Source organism: Geotrypetes seraphini, chromosome 4 (genome assembly GCF_902459505.1).
Source record: "Geotrypetes seraphini chromosome 4, aGeoSer1.1, whole genome shotgun sequence".
NCBI classification, from domain to species: Eukaryota; Metazoa; Chordata; class Amphibia; order Gymnophiona; family Dermophiidae; genus Geotrypetes; species Geotrypetes seraphini.
The window spans coordinates 180,420,327-180,437,354 of record NC_047087.1 but is presented as its reverse complement, the minus strand read 5'-3'; the positions used below and the strand labels follow the sequence as shown (position 1 = coordinate 180,437,354).

Here is a 17,028-nt window from a genome sequence, read left to right as displayed (position 1 = left end):
TTTCCTGTAGGAAAAGTCCATAGTCTGTTATTGAGAGAGAAAAGGGGGAAGCCACTGCTTGCCCTGGATTGGTTTTGACTAGGTACTAGGGACATGGATTGGCCACCGTGAGAATGAGCTACTGGGCTTGATGGACCATTGGGCTGACCCAGTAAGGCTATTCTTATGTTCTAAGGCAAAGCCTACATCTTTAGAGGAGATTGGCTCATTTAGCAGTAAAAGCTTATTTGTTACAGACCTGGTATTGATGTATATATGCATGGGACTAGAGTGATGGGTCTTTCTTAAGAATATAGATCTGAGATTAGAACTTGTAGGAAGTTAGTGTGTTTGGTGACGTTTCATGTTCAGGGCTGGGGTTTTTTAAAAAAAAATTAATAGGGCAGTTATAGGTATTTGATAGGTTGGATAATAAGTGTAGATATTGGAGTAGCAGTTTAGTGGTAAGATATTTTACGTGGTTTGCATTTCCTTTGATCTGACCGAGTAGGAATAAGATTGTACAGTGCAAGGTGATTGTCCCCTATTCTGGAGAGGCATAGTGATAGTAGGCATATCAAGTAAAGTCACTTCATGGTCTCTGTAGAGAAATGCTATTATGTTCATGGGGGGTAAGTTGGGTGAAGTTTACAGTGTGTCCAATTGTTTGGGAAGTTCTAGTGTAGTCTTAGTGGGTTTCTGGTAAAGTAGTTTTGAGGGAAAGGGAGTTAATGCTCATTACCAGTTTACCTTATTTGCACAGCTGGGTTTAGCATGCAAATTTCTCTATAGTATTAGTATTTTAAGGATTGTTTTAGCATTTGGGAAGATATTGGTATGTTTTATTTTTAGTCCACATGAAGGGCCGCACAGAACCCTTTGGCAGAGGGTCTGCCTGAAAGAACACTGGCTAAGGGCTGAAGACGGCGGTACAGCTGATAGATGGGACTTCCCGGTCATCAGGGCAAGAAACTGCTGCTAGGTTCACTCTGTTAGGGTAAGAAGGAATATGAAGGAAGTACCTTCCTCCTTACACTAGTACAACCAAGCAGTGGGGTCTTGGTTGTTCTAGTATCTCTTAGTGTTTCTATTATGCAGCAAGAAAAGAAATGGAGTGTACTAAAGTGGCTCTTAACACTTAGTCAGCATTTTGTTAAGTCATGAAAGGTGATGTATCTTACCAAAGAAATAATCGAGAGTGACATGACATGACTTGTGTGTTGAGGTTTTTGGCATAACTGCTGTATATTAGGTTTCTCCCCTGGGGAATATAATTGTTTTGTTCTTGGAAGATGCCAGATTACTTTACTTTCTCCCTGTCAGGAGGCAGTTAAAAAAAGATGTTCTGTTGCTGTTGGCCTGTTTCCTTCTTTGTATTTTAATTTATTGACAGTTCTGCTTATGTAATCCTGTTTGTTCTATGTGGTTCAAAACTCTTACAGAGTTTCACTGTATATGCTTTCTCACCATGAACTTTTCCAGGTGTTTGCTATGGAGTAGGGTCACACGTGTTTCAGAAGATATTTGAATAAGGAAGCGAGGTGATGGAAGCATGCTTATGTGTTTGGCTTCTTTCCATTAGTTTATGCTTATAGCATGCTCCTTGTGTTTTCTCTACATAGTTCCAGATGTTTCTGACATAGAGCAAGGTGGGAAACCATGTTTCTCAAAGGCCACAACTCAGTCAGATTTTAGAGCAAGGTGGGAAACCATGTTTCTCAAAGACCACAACTCAGTCAGAGCAAGGTGGGAAACCATGGTTCTCAAGGGCCACAACTCAGTCAGATTTTAGAGCAAGGTGGGAAACCATGGTTTTCAAGGGCCACAACTCAGTCAGATTTTAGAGCAAGGTGGGAAACCATGGCTCTTAAGGGCCACGACTCAGTCAGATTTTAGAGCAAGGTGGGAAACCATGGTTCTCAAGGGCCACAACTCAGTCAGAGTAAGGTGGGAAATCATAGTTCTCAAGGGCCACAACTCAGTCAGATTTTAGAGCAAGGTGGGAAACCATGGCTCTCAAGAGCCACAAATCAGTCAGATTTTAGAGCAAGGTGGGAAACCATGGTTCTCAAGGGCCACAACTCAGTCAGAGCAAGGTGGGAAACCATAGTTCTCAAGGGCCACAACTCAGTCAGATTTTAGAGCAAGGTGGCAAACCATGGTTCTCAAGGGCCACAACTCAGTCAGATTTTAGAGCAAGGTGGGAAACCATGGTTCTCAAGGGCCACAACTCAGTCAGAGCAAGGTGGGAAACCATAGTTCTCAAGGGCCACAACTCAGTCAGATTTTAGAGCAAGGTGGCAAACCATGGTTCTCAAGGGCCACAACTCAGTCAGATTTTAGAGCAAGGTGGGAAACCATGGTTCTCAAGGGCCACAACTCAGTCAGATTTTCAAGATTTCCACAATGAATATGCATGAGATCTATTTGATTTGCACATATTGTTTCCGTTGAATGCAATTTTATGCATATTGATTGTGGAAATCTTGAAAATCTGACTGAGTTGTGGCCCTTGAGGATGATAGTTACCCATCCCTGACATACAAAATGACTGCATAATCTGAAACGGAATAATGAAACAGATGCATTTGGTAATGACCCAAAATTTAGTATGTGCAAGGATGAAAAAGGGTGTGTGTGTGGCAGTTTTAAAAAACAACATAAAGAGGTTAATTCAGATTCTCCAAAATATGCAGAGCTGCTCTGCTTCCTTTTGAAAACATGGAGCAGCATAATAAAAAAATATGTCTAAGTCCGTTTTGGGCCTAGAGTGCTAGTCTCCCAAAGTCGGCAGCATCCAAAGTCCATTCTCAAAAAATACATCTCCCAATATATTTTTTCTGAAAATAGTCTACTTCTACGTCCAGCCATTTGATCGTAAAGACCGCCAAGTCGTCTATACCCCATTCTCGTCCAAAAAATCATCCAAGGCCTAAATGCCGAGAACAAGACCTTTAGGATATAGGAGGGGTCAGAAAGTGATGGACTGGCCACCCAGACATGGCAGCAGAGTAGTGGGGCACTTTACAGGGTACTGCTGTGAATTCAGTAAAAGGGTGCCACATAAACATCATGGAGAGACCCCCCAAAACCTACTATACCCATCTGTCTACAATCCCAGTAGTCCTTATGGCTGCAGTTGCCACCTATATGGCAGTACAGTAGGGTTTTTTGAGGTTTGGTGGACTCACATTTTCCATCATGAATACAGTGGTTAGAGTGGCTTATGGGCCTGGGTCCTTCTCTCTATGGCTCACTAGCCCACCCGCCAGACTACTTAAAACACCTCTGTGCAACTCTACTAGGCTTTCCAATGCCAGGTGCTGATGTTCTGGAGGCAGGTATGTACATTTGTATTCCGATTTTTGTGGCAGTATAGGGGGTCAGTGATCACTAGGGGAGTGGGGGGGGTTTGTACTTTGTCCCTTCAGTGGTTATCTGGTTACTTTGGATACCTTCTGAGCACTTGGACCTGTTTTTAGATCGCTTGAGTCACTATGTGTAAGTTCTGTCCAAGCTGCCTTGTAAAACTTTCGGTTATACTGCAGTGCAACTAAGTCTAGGTTGGCCCACGGCCCACCCAAATCCCACCCTCACCACACCTCCTAAAATATCCCTTTCAGCTCTAGGCATTCAGAGGCCTAAAAAGTCTCTGGATACGTCTAAAAACCTGTTTCAGTTATTGGCACTTGGACGACTTGTCTTTTAGGTCGTCCAAGTGATGATTTAGGTGGGTTTTTAGACATATTTCTGTTTCGATTATGAACCTCATGGGGTATAATTTTATTTGTAGATCTAAGTAAGTGGACAATAAAGCAGCAGATGAGTTTTCAATATAGATGGTGTAAAACAATGTGCATATGAGGGAAAAAAACATTTTGAGTGAGAGGTATGTTGGTGACAATTCTGGATGCAATTCATGCATACAAAGGACATTTGTTTTTTCTATGCTAATCCCCTTTTTTTCTTCTCACATGAAGAATGCACAACTGCAGGAGAGTTTGTCCCAGTTGCAGTTGGAGTTGGCAGAGAAGAATGCCCAGATTTTGAAGCACAAGCTGGAAGTTCAACAGAAGATGGATTGCCTCACTGAAGTACAACAGTGTCTGAATGATTCCCTGAGAGAGCGAGTCAAGGAGAAGGAAAGGTTCAACTTTCGACTGTGGGAATCTCAGCAGACCATTGCCAGCCTGAAAGCACAGCCCCCTCAGATAAAGGTCAGCAACTGGGCAGGCAGGTAAAGGTAGAGGATACTTGTTGCCAGGAACAGCCAAAGAGAGTGTGAACTGCCATATATATTTATTTATATTCAAATATAAGTTGATCCGAATATAAGTCGAGACCTCAATTTCCCCCCCCCCCCATAAAAGGAGGAAAAATGGTTGACTCTAGTATAAGAAGGGGGCTTAATATTGAAGTAAAAGGCTGCTTTGTTTACCTCATTGGAATAACTACAAGACGGCATTGTATCTTCCAAAACAGACAATATTTGTTTATTGTTAGTATAAAAACCTTACAGTATTATAGCAGCTAAGACATATTGGAAAAAATATATTGTCAGTTCAGAATATGCAATGGAGAGAAGAATTTGCACCCATATGCTTAGCAAGGGGCTAGCAGTTCCCCGTAGCATAAGTAAGTGAATCTCTCTGGCTTTACCTAGAATACACGTGTTTTTTATACAGAGCAATTTTTCCTTTGTTCCAAGAAAGTCCATCCCCGAATTCTGGTTATGTAATTCCCTATTGGTACATAAAATAATGTAAAGCTAGCTCCTCCCCTCTGTCCACGCCTCTCTCACCTCCACCGGGGGCCTTGCAGAAACAGAGAACTGTTGTTGAACTTTCTTCTTTCAGCACGGAGACATGCAGCTGCTAATTAGAGGTTTTACAATTCTGTGCATATTCGAGCTGGTGTCCTTGTAAGATGAAAAGTTGGCAAAGATGACCTTTCAACAATCCAGCTGTCTGGTTCCCATAGCTTGGTTGGGAGACAGGAAACCCATGGTTTGGTACCAAGTTCTTTCATCTCGTTACACCCACATGAGCAGAGCTCCTTGCTCATTATAAAAGTTTTATGGCTTTCTAGGGTGTCTGGCATATGAAGTCATACAGCACTGATAACAGTTCACCAGAGCACTGATAACAGTTCAGCAGAACCTTGAAGGGATATCCTCCCAGCAGGGAAACAAGAACATCATTGTTAGTATTGCAAAAACTGAAGATGGTGACAGACAGCAAGGTACAGGCTGGCTATGGGGAAATATGTCTGTTGTTTCCAGCATACACAAGTGAAAAGATAGGTCTGTAGAGTCCAGTTGAATCATCTGTATGTCCAGGATATACATGTCAATATTTAGGTGCCCTGCCTGGCTCTGCACCCCGCCCCCCTAGGCTCTGCACCCTGTCCCCCCTCCCTCCCTGCCCTGTCCCTTCTCTCTCCCTCCAGATACCTTGCAGGCCTCCACTGGGCCTGCTGCAGGACCCGGTGGTCTAGGATATGAGGAATCCCCATCTCAGTCTCAGCCAAATCCAACCCCCCCCCTGTTCTTCCACTCCATTTGAGGCCGCTAGAATCAGGAGGGCAGGAAGATTGCTCCTGCTCCGTGCACTGGCTGGATACATGGGTACGTGGGGGAAGTGGGAGGGAGGTGTGGATGTTAATTTCAGCAGGCACAGGATGCAGAAGAGATTCCTCCTGTCCCGCCCACTGTGAGGCTGTCAAGGAGTGCACGGGGAGTTGGGGGGGGTTGGATTCGGCCAGGACGGGAGACAGGTCTTGTGGCAGGCCCTGTGGAGGCTTGCAATAGGTCCAGGAGGGAAGTAGGTAGACGATGGTCTGAATATAAGCCGAGACACCCATTTCTGGGCCATTTTTTTGGCCCAAAAATCTCTGCTTATATTCAAGTATATACGGTATATACTTGCAGCCATTAGCTTTGCTGCAAGCAGCAGAATGTTTGTATTCAGGAATGCTTTCCTTACCTTTGGCTTATGGAGAAAAATACTTGTGAAGTTACATAGAATTTATTTATTACTATCAGCCTCTGGAACTCTTTGCTGGATGATGGGTGAAAGCAGTTAGCATAACTAGATTTAAAAAAAAGTTTGGGCAAATTCCTAGAGGAAAACTTCTCAAACTATTGTTAAGGTAGAACTGAGGAAAGCCATTGTTTATCCCTGGGGGTAAGTAGCATGGAAACTGTTCTCTTTTTGGGATTCTGCTAGATACTTAGAACCTGGATTACCTACTATTGGCTTGATAGGCCTGAACTTTGATCCAGTATGGTAATTCTTATGTTATGTTCTTACGTAATTAATGGGCTTTTCTGCTATAGGAAAAAAGGAGGGGAAGACATATGGTCATCAGTGGCTGTTTATCAAGTACTAGTGTTCTGCCTGAAGTGGAAAGATGTAGACAAGTAGGCCCAGAGATGTCTAGCTGCCCCACCAAAGGGGGCAGGCATTTTGTTTTTCCATCTCAGAGAAGACCCACAATTGTTCTCTCGTTTGGGAGGACATGGGCATACAAACCTCTGGAGATAGTCCTCAAATATCCCACTTATCTTCCTTATAGAGGGCTCAGTAGTGTCCCCCTCCTCAGAATGTATTAGAAACAGAGTGAGAGGCAAAAGAGTAAATAGCTCACTTCAAAGAAAAGAGCATTATCACATGGGATCTGAATTTTTGGTCAAGTTCTTTTAAACATTTTTGTAAACATATTTCTGAAAGATTCTTGGGGAGAGACATTTAATGGATGATACCTGTCATTCTAAAATAAATGTAAAACAAATTTTTCCCAGTGACAATTTCTTTATTAAAATGCTGGCAGGCATGAGAGAGAAAAATAGAACATAAGAATTGCCGCTGCTGGGTCAGACCAGTGGTCCATCGTGCCTAGCAGTCCGCTCACGCGGCGGCCCCTAGGTCAAAGACCAGTGCTCTAAAAGAGTTCAGCCTCACCTGCGTACTTTCCAGTTGAGCAGGAACTTGTCCAACTTTATCTTGAATCCTTAGAGCGTGTTTTCCCCTACGACAGACTCCGGAAGAGCGTTCCAGTTTTCTACCACTCTCTGAGTGAAGAAGAACTTCCTTGCGTTCGTACGGTATCTATCCCCTTTCAACTTTAGAGAGTGCCCTCTCGTTCTCCCTTCTTTGGAGAGGGTGAACAACCTGTCTTTATCTACTAAGCCTATTCCCTTCAATATCTTGAATGTTTCGATCATGTCCCCTCTCAATCTCCTCTTTTCAAGGGAGAAGAGGCCCAGTTTCTCTAATCTCTCGCTGTACAGCAACTCCTCCAGCCCCTTAACCATTTTAGTCACTCTTCTCTGGACCCTTTCAAGTAGTTCTGTGTAGAGAGTTGCACGGGGACAGAAATCCCACCCATCTCCTTGAGGAATCCCCTCCCGTCCCTGCAAGGAATCCCCTCCATCCCTAGAAACTTCAGAAATAGTTATTTCATTTAATTATGCTACTTAAAGGCTCTGATAGAGACCCATTTACAAATAAGCAAAGACACTTTATTAATTTGGAAATATTAATTGGGAAGAATACATACTTTGTAAACGGGTTTCTACCAGAGTTTCTAATCTAATATAATAAAATGGTAAGCCGCGCATGCGCACTAAAAAAAACGTGTTCCGTGAGCTGTAGCGAAAAAAACAATTGCGCATGCGCGGCCCCGGCGGCAGCTTTCAAATTAAAAAAAAAATTTCCATAGCTGCGGCGGCCTTCCTCACCCCCGGCTCCTCTCTTGAACTGGACGGTCCCCGCGTCTGCCTACCCTTCCCCCCAACACAGCGCATCCCCCCCCCCCAACGAATCAATAAATCGAGCCGGGCCGCCCTCCGCAACAGACCAGAGGAGTTCTTTGCCGCTCACACCCCTTCCCTTGCCGCTGACCCGAATACCTACCCGGCGATTCAAGAAGCCTGTGCAGCAGTCTTCACACGCTGCTTCAGGCTCTTCTACTGCCCTGATTTGCTCTGCCGCGTCTCTGATGATGTCATCAGAGACGCGGCAGAGCAAATAAGCGCAGTAGAAGGACCCGAAGCAGCGTGTGAAGACTGCTGCACAGGCTTCTTGAATCGCCGACTTACAAGTGAAGGGGAGCGGGGGGGGGGGGGGCGCAATGACTCTATCCGATTAATTAAAAAACTCTGCACAAGGGGAGCAGGAAGAGATGATGATGGACAGGGGGGGAAAGGAAGGGAGGCCTATTGTTGGACAGGGGGAGCAGGAAGAGGTGCAGATGGACAGCGGGGGAAATTAAGGGAGACCTGCTGATGGACAGGGGGGGGAAATGAAGGGAGGCCTACTGCTGGACAGGGGGAGCAAGAAGAGGTGCTGATGGACAGGGGGGGAGGTAAAACAAAGGGAGAAGGGCTGCTGCTGGATAAGGGGAGCAATGAAGAGATGGTGGTGGACAGGGGGGAAAAATGAAGGGAGGCCTAATGCTGGACAGGGGGAGCAAGAAGAGGTGCTGATGGACAGGGGGAAAAAAATTAAGGGATGCTTACTGCTGGACAGGGGGAGCAGGAAGAGATGCTGATGGACAGGGGGAAAAAATAAAGGGAGGCCTACTGCTGGACAGAGGGAGCAGGAAGAAGTGATGATGGACAGGGGGAAAAAGGAAGGGATGCCTATTGTTGGACAGGGGGAGAAGGAAGAGGTACTGATGGACAGGGGGGAGGTAAAACAAAGGGGGAAGGGCTGTTGCTGGATAAAGGGAGCAGTGAAGGGGTGGTCGTGGACACAGGGGAGGTAAAAAGAAGGGAGAATGGACAGGAAAAAGTGGCTAAGGAGACAGAGAGAGAAAGAAATAAAGACAGACACACACACATATATTCTAGCCCGAGGGAGGAAAATGCTGCACAGGGAAGTAGGGAGGGGGGAAATGCTGATGCACAAGGAAATGGAGGGGGAGGGAATGCTGATATGGCTACTGTACAGGAAGGTGGACAAGGGGATATAAATGCTGCATAGGGGGCAGAAAGAGAGATAAATAGAAAGAAAGACAAATAATAGGAGGGAGGGAGACAGAAATAAAAGAAGAAAGACACAAGGGCAGGGAGTGAGACAGAAAGAAAGACAGACATACATATATTCTAGCACCCGTTAATGTAACGGGCTTAAAGACTAGTGTAAATATAAATACTCAGCTGATGAGAACCTCCAAGCTGTCAGCTGAGGACTTCCTTTGCAGTTGGCTTGGGGTTCCTTTTGCCAAGCTTGGCAGGCAGCAGTAGTGTTCCTGAGTTACAGATGCTGGCACCTCAGTGGCTCATGGATGTTGCCAGCGACTGCTGTGCTTGGTAGAGGGGAGTTCTGGCTGTCTCTAGAGGAGGTCCTCTGCTGGCGGTGCTTGGGGATCCCAACCAGTCATAGCAAGGGCCAGCAAGTACTTCAACACTGTAGAAATAAAACCAGAAATGCATTTCCTTTTCTTTTGAACACAATACAAAGACATCTGCTATATACATTTCCCAAAGCTAACATTTTAGTCAATAAATTCTGTTTTTTACCTTTGTTATCTGGAGACTTATTTTTCCATAAAGTTGGTCCCAGTTTCTTTTTTCCGCTTTCCCATCTTCTGTAAATTCTTCTGTTGCTGTCCATTGGTTCCTCCTATCATGGTCCAGCATTTATCCCTTTCTCATCTTTCGCCCCTGCCCACCAGCTCCATGCCCAACATTTCTCCTTCTATCACCCCTCTCCAGCACCATGCCACATCTCTCCCTCCATTCCCTTCACCACTATGTCCAATATTCCTCCCTCTTGCATCCCTTTCAATCTGTCCCACTGTTTCCTTTCCACTACAATATTTCTCATCTGTTCCTCACTCCCTATGACCAAAAATTCAACTTTCTTCCATTCTCGTGTACACAACCATCTCTTTCCTTCTCACTGACACACCCATGCCTAATTCTCCCTTTCTATTTCCTCCCGCACTTCAGCATCTCTTTCCCTCCCTTCCTCTCTCCCAAGTCCAAAAACGCACTCCCTCCCCCCTTTTGTGTTCCGCGTTTGCCTCCCATGTTTGACCCCCTTCTGTCCCACGTTTGCCTCCCACGGTCGACCCTTTCTGTGTCCTGCGTTTGCCTTCCATGTTCGTGTCCAGCCCTCATCTGCCAGCAACTTTTTCATCCAAATGGAGCTCTGGGAGGTAGCTGGAACCGCGAGGCTCGTCTTCTATTTACTGCCTGCCCTGCAGCAGCACATATAGCCGACTGGAAGTCTTCCCCAATGTCAGCGCTGACGTCGGAGGGAAGGAGGGCTTTGCTTAAGCCCTCCCTCCAACCTTCACAGATGATGCCCTCTCTCACAATATGAACCCTTTATTTACATGCACTGATTTTACATTTTTCTTTTAGTACATTGCCAAAAGAGTGGAGGTGGAGTCTTCTGAACTGAAGCAAGCCCTGAAAGAGGCACAGTCACAGAATCGGTCCCTACAGGAGCAGGTGGAAATGCAGCGTCATGTCCTGAAGGAAATGGAACAGCAGCTGCAGGACTCTCAAAATATATCAACACGGCTCCAATCACAGGTAAATAGGAAAAGAGCACCTTGAGGGCCCCACCCTATGGAAGTCAGATGTACTTAGATCTGATGTTACATCTTTAGGAGAGGTCCACAGTCTCCAGGCCATTCAATCATAAAAGCCACTGGTGTGGCTAGAGCTGCTATAAGGAAGAGCAGTGTGTGCTAAATTTTTTATTCTCCCCACCTCCCTTTGTTGTGCTTCTGCTCTTCTTACTTCATCCCATTGCCTGAGGGCTCTAGGACAGAATAGGGAGTGAAAAGCAGGGTGGAGTGTTTTGGAGACGGTATAAAAAGTAAATGTTGGGAGAGGTAAAGAGGGGCTAAATGCAGAGGAGCACAAGGAGGAATGAATACCATTTTCTTGAAATCAGCAATGAAGACATGGGCTTAGGCATAATTTTCTTCCCTGAGGGTCCTCACTATTGTGGGTTGTGCATCAGTATGGGAGAGAACCTGGACTTGAGCACTATGTGTGACTGTGTGCATGTTGTGATTGCCCTGGCTCAAAAGAGAAAAGAGGAAGTAGAAAAGAAAGACACAAATGATAAAGGGGATGAAATAACCTGTTAGGCTTTCTTCACAAGTTACATAAGTCTCTTCAGCTTGAAAAGGAATGATTGAGAAAGGCTATGAAAGCAACAAAAAGATTGTGGAACAGAAGATTGAATGTACCAGTTTGTAGTTTAATTAGCGCCCAAATAGCTTAAAAAACCAATAATCTTAAAAACAATCCACAAAGGGTATATATAGTCCCAAGTGACCCACAGGATGGAAAGAAACCAAATAATGTATACGTACAATAAAAATAACCCAACATGGGCTGTATTTGGGCAAAATAAAATTACCTTCCTTAAGGGTCTTATAAGGTCCTTGGCTGTTTTAAATATAAAAGCCACCAAAAATCCAAGTAGTTAAGAAGCTACAGACAAGCAGCAAAGCTCACAAGACTACAATATAAGCTGATGTCATGATAAAAAATCCTGCCTGCCCCAATGTTTAGCGATGGCTGAGGAATTTTAAATGAAGAATGTACATATTCATCGCCACTTTCCTGAAAGCGGGTAGCACTGAATAAGATGGCGAATGCCAGCACCATCCAGATAGTGGCGATGGCTTACTGTCTGGGTAATTTAAATAAACACCCTCATGTTGCACTCTGACACTATCTAGATAGTGCTGCGACAGTTTTGTAATGATTTTCATTGGCACCAGAGAGCAGGCCGATCTGGATAAGTGCTTTTCAGTATCGGGGCCAAGAGTTTATAAAATCATGATTTGTTTGCAATTGGTTATTTAACCTTTCAAATATTAAAAAGAAGAGCACGCTTGGGGCAAGTGGCAGTCATAGGTTAAGAATGGAGACCTAAACTGAGAGCAGGTCTAATCTGTTGTAATTCAAGCTGGTGTATGTTCTTTGTATGAACCAGAGAACCAAGCATAACACCCCAATGTCAGTACACAAGTGGCTCAAAGTATTTGTCAAGCTGGTGCAAACATGAGTGGTGACTGGTGGCAGCAGTACAGTGGAGGCAGACTCAAAGAAGAGCTTTAACTGACGTTGGTAAAATCAGAAATAATAATTTTAAAAACTCACTTCTAGCAGCATTGCAGCGGGAGCTGTTTAATTTATAGGCACTAGAGCAGAAGAGAGAAAAATGAACATAGAGCAGTATAGCGATTCTCTGATGATAATAATAATAATAACAGTTTATATACTGCAGGACCGTGAAGTTCTATGCGCTTTACAATGCTTAGAAATGTTACAGATTGAGTGAATAAACAAAGTACAGATTTAGCGACTGGTGATTCTTGCGCTCGGTTGTTAAGGACTAAGATTGAATGGGTTGGTCTCCTAAGTATTTCAGGAATAGATGTGTTTACAGACGTTTCCTGAATTCTCCATAGGTAGTAGGCACAAGCAATTGTTCAAGGTCTTTACCCCATAATGCTGCTTGATGTGTGAGAAGATGTTGATGATGACTTTTAAATTTACAACCTCTAACTGGTGGAGAAACGAAGTTTAGGTGTGAGCTTCGCTTGTGTCTGTTGGTTGAGAAAGAGAAAAGGTCTGTTATGTATTTAGGGGCTAAGCCATAAAGTACCTTGAAGCAAAAACAACCAAACTTGAATTTCACACGTGCCTCCATTGGTAACCAGTGTAAAAGTCGATAGGAAGGTGTCACATGATCAAACTTCTTCAATCCACAAAGTAGTCTAACCGCTGTATTTTGAACCAGTTGCAATCGCCGCATGTATTTCTGGGGGAGTGCCAAGTAGGCGATGTTACAATAATCGAGTTGACTCAGAATAAGGGATTGTACTAGAATTCAAAATGATGAGGCATCGAAGTAAGCTCTGATGGACCGAAGTTTCCAGAGGGTATAAAAGATTTTTCTGATCAAGAATAGAGAGGCAAAGCAAGTATAAAAAGCCTCAGTAAAGAATATCAGATACTGAGAGCCAAAGTGGACAACCTAGAAAATAGGTGCAGAAGAAATATGCATTAGGGGAATCTCTGAAATTGAAAAATATACCGTATTTTCACGCATATAACGCGCGCGTTATACACGATTTTACAAACCTTGCATAACCTTGCGTGTTATACGCGTGAGCGCGTTTTACAACTTTTTTTTTACATAGTTCCCCCCCTCCGACGTCTGATTCACCCCCCCGCAGGACCGCTCGCACCCCCACCCCGAAGGACCGCTCGCACGCACTCGTACCCACTCCCCCACAGCCTCCCGACCCCCCCCCCCATCATGTAGAAGCTCCTACCGTTGTCCTGCTGCTTCCTCTTGGTGGTCCCGGCCCTTCTGTGAGCCTTGCGTCTGTGCTGCTTCCTCTTCTGACGGTCCCGCCAAGGGCGGGACCGCCGGAAGAGGAAGCAGTGCAGACGCAGGGCTCACAGAAGGGCCGGGACCGCCAAGAGGAAGCAGCAGGACAACGGTAGGAGCTTCTACATGATGGGGGGGGGTCGGGAGGCTGTGGGGGTGTGAGCGGTCCTGCGGGGGGGTGAATCGGATGTCGGGGTGGGGAGGCATCAGGCTTTCAGGGTGGGGACAGGACTTCAAGGGGGAGAGGAGAGTCGGGGCGAGCGAAAGGAGAGTCGGGTTGGCCAGAGGAGAGTCGGGGCGGGCGAAAAGAGAGTCAGGCGGTGACGGGAGAGTCGGGGCGGCATGCTCGGTATACGGGTGTGCGCGGTATATAAAAATTTCTCTACATAAATTACAGTTTCCCGCGCGCTATACCCGTATGCGCGTTTTACACGGGAGCGCGGTATATGAGTGAAAATACGGTAGTACATTACATTAGGGATTTCTATTCCGCCTGTGCCTTGCGGTTCTAGGCGGATTACAATAAAGATGATATCTGGACATTTCCAGTAGAATTACATTACAGGAGAAGAGTAGATTACAAGTAACAGTGAAGAGTTACAATACATTCAATATCGCAGCAGATATAACATAGCCACGGATTACAATAAGGAAGATATCTGGGCATTTCCCGTAGAATTACATTACAGGAGAAGTGTTAATTACAGGTAATAGTGAAGAATTACGGTACATTCAATATCACAGGAAATGTTACATAGCAACTGAGTCAATTTACAACTGGTGGAGAATAAGAATTACAATATATTCTAGATTACAAAAGATGTTACATGAGCTGAGTCAAGTTTCTTCGGATGGAGAGTAGCATCATATGCCTATAAGTGGAGGTGTATTTATTGTTTTGATGATTGCATGATGTTGGTTAATTAATGTTGATGATATGGACAGTAGGGGTGTTTAGTTTGGGTTGGATAAAGAGATTCTATTCCCAAAGGAATTGGTTGGGAACTCATTAGATGGCGGTTTAGATTGATGGGAGATATTTTTTGAACAGTAGTGTTTTTATTTCTTTTCGGAACTCTTTTATGTCTGTAATTTCGATCAGTAATTTTGAGATGTCGGAGTCAATATTAGCTGCCTGTGTCTCTAGTAGGTTGTTATAAAGTTTCTTACGTCGAGTACCATTGAGAGGAGGGTAGGTGAAAATGTTCTGTGTAGTGTGTAGAAATGGTTCAAGATTGCAGCCAAGAAAAGCAAGAACCTGAAATGAATAGATCAGGCTCATAGGACTCTGGATCCCCCAAAGAGGAACCCAGCTCAAAGATGACATCACTTGCTTATACAACTTCACAAAATTATAGGTCTGGCAAGAAAGCTTAAGTTGAAATGACAAAACTGCACAGTGGAAATATTTCATCAGTCATTCTCTAATGAAGAGAAATGAAAGAGGTTACAAGTTTCCTTAGGAAGGTTTTTCCCCATTTGATTTAGATAGCAGTAAACTGTGTTTCCAAGATGGGGAGAAGCATAGTCTTTTCAGGAAAAATATGGGCTTTAAGGAGATCCCAGTAGAAAGGGATGGCTGGTTGGAACAGCCTAAACCTCTGTTTGACAATATGCAGTAGGGGAAACTGATGTCTAAGGGGAGCTGTTGCACCGACTATTGAAAAGATTAGATTAAGACAGTATGGACTTGCAAGGAGAGACATGATGAATGTTGGCCTCGCCTTACTATTAGGATCAGAGTTAACTGACTTGGGATCCATGGACTGAGATGGATTCAAAACATTATGTGAGACTAATTTTTTTTTAAATGACTGTGGCCTGGATTCTCTAAACAGTGCTGTGGTCGGCAGCCATTTTAAAGGTGGCTGCCAATTGCATGTCAATCACGTGACAGCGTTGTTTAGAAAATCACACCTCTTGCAAAGTTTGGCACTGGAAATGTAGGCCAGGGTTTTTAAGGTCTACATTTCTGGCCCCTCCTTTGACGTGAATTGCACCTAATGTCATTTCTGGCGTTAGCCACACAGTGGCGTTAGGCACCAGTGGGCACCTCCAGAGGTGCAATTCCGGCACCGGTAAGTTCCTGGAAAGCTCTCTTAAAAGAACTGTTAAACGGTGTTTACCTCTTAATTTAGGTGCCATTTATAGAATATGGGCCTGTGTGTGTACTGAATATATTGGATAAATGTGCAAGCAGAATATATGGACGAGCGAGTTAGTGGATGGTGGAAGTTTGGGTTGGGGGAGCAATACCTGTGAGAATATACAGCATGCAAGCTTGAGAAATGGATAAGTGTATCTGGTTCATGCCAGTGAGTCAATTCTGTATGGAAGAACAGGGCACTGGAAGGTTGCCACTGATAGGATACTGAAGTCAAATAACTATGTGCCAGGGAATACTTCACTCAGTGTTCTCCCCAGAAATTTTTTCCAGCTGGGTGGCATGAAAAAGTAGCCGGGTGGGGCAAGGCGGGGAAATTTGATGGTGGGGAAAATTAAGGGCTCCTTTTACTAAGCTGCAATAGCATTTTTAGCGCATGCAAAATTGCCACGCTACACGGTTAGAACTAACACCAGCTCAATGCTGGCGTTAGCGTCTAGCGCATGCGGCAATTCTGCATGAACTAAGCGCGCGGTAAAACCGCTATTGCAACTTAGAAAAAGGAGCCCTAAATGTGTACTATTTGTATTAGGTAATTATTATTAGTTATTTTTCAATGCTCAATATGACTGCCTTTCTTAAGGTTTGACACTTGTTCCATAATATTTTTATTAAATTTAAGAATTTAATAATTCTAGAAGTAAATAATTAGATATTTGCCCTCTTTCAAAAGGTATAGAGCAGCGTCTCTCAAACTTTTTTAACTCCGGCACACTAAACGGAGCAAATGTTTTTTGTGGCACACTAAATGCAGCAAATGTTTTTCATAGCTGGAAAAAATTTCTGGGGAAAACACTGTTGCCGTTAGTTTTCAAAGTCCAATCACATCAAAGAATGATGCTTATCTGGGCAGTTGTATAATAAAAAGATTGGATAAGATAACATGAGAAGTGAAATTGTCATGAATCGGAGGGATACATACCCTGTAGGTCCTAAAAGCAGGCTTGTGGATTAGATAAAAAACTATGAAGGCAGTGGTATACCTAGCATATGTGACACCCGAGGCCCATCATTTTTTGACACCCCCCCATCTGTATGAAAAACATGATTTTTAGTAACAGTTCACACATCACACAAGAGTGTACCTAGGAAAAGGCAGCATCTTACATACTGCAGTGAGCAGTACATCAATACATGCATTGTAAAACTAAACAAGCCAGACTAGTACAGATCAATCCTACAGAGTCAATCCTAACTGAAAACCATGTCTTTCGAACACACAGAAAACACCTTCGCCTAGTATGGAATATGTAATCACAAACTAACCCCTCTCCCTTTTACAAAACTGTAATGTGGTTTTAGCCATGGTGGTAACAGCTCAGACTCTTATAGAATTCTGAGCAATTACCACCATGGCCGGTGCTAAAAAAAATGCTCTATAGTTTTGTAAAAGGGGGGATAAAATAGAAAAATGTAGACAAAGGTTAAATTGAACCACCAAGAAGCTGGACTCTGCATACAATGCAACACCACAAAAAACAGCGATGCATCTCCCCTAAAGCAAAA

General features: G+C 44.1%; 1 protein-coding gene and 1 long non-coding RNA gene across 9 annotated transcripts in view; one reads left to right on the top strand and one right to left on the bottom strand.

Annotated features, from left to right (window-relative positions):
* LOC117359443 overlaps positions 1–4,981 on the bottom strand; it is a 74,181-nt gene extending 69,200 nt beyond the window's left edge. The window contains exon 1 of the long non-coding RNA XR_004539238.1: positions 4,781–4,981. This is a non-coding gene — a long non-coding RNA (uncharacterized LOC117359443). The remainder of the gene's footprint in view (positions 1–4,780) is intronic.
* KIFC3 (kinesin family member C3) overlaps positions 1–17,028 on the top strand; it is a 184,542-nt gene that overhangs the window by 91,131 nt on the left and 76,383 nt on the right. For all 8 annotated transcript variants that reach the window (XM_033942231.1, XM_033942229.1, XM_033942230.1 and 5 more), the window contains 2 exons: positions 3,960–4,196; positions 10,355–10,528. In XM_033942231.1, coding sequence (XP_033798122.1) covers positions 3,960–4,196; positions 10,355–10,528 — 411 coding nt within the window. The remainder of the gene's footprint in view (positions 1–3,959; positions 4,197–10,354; positions 10,529–17,028) is intronic.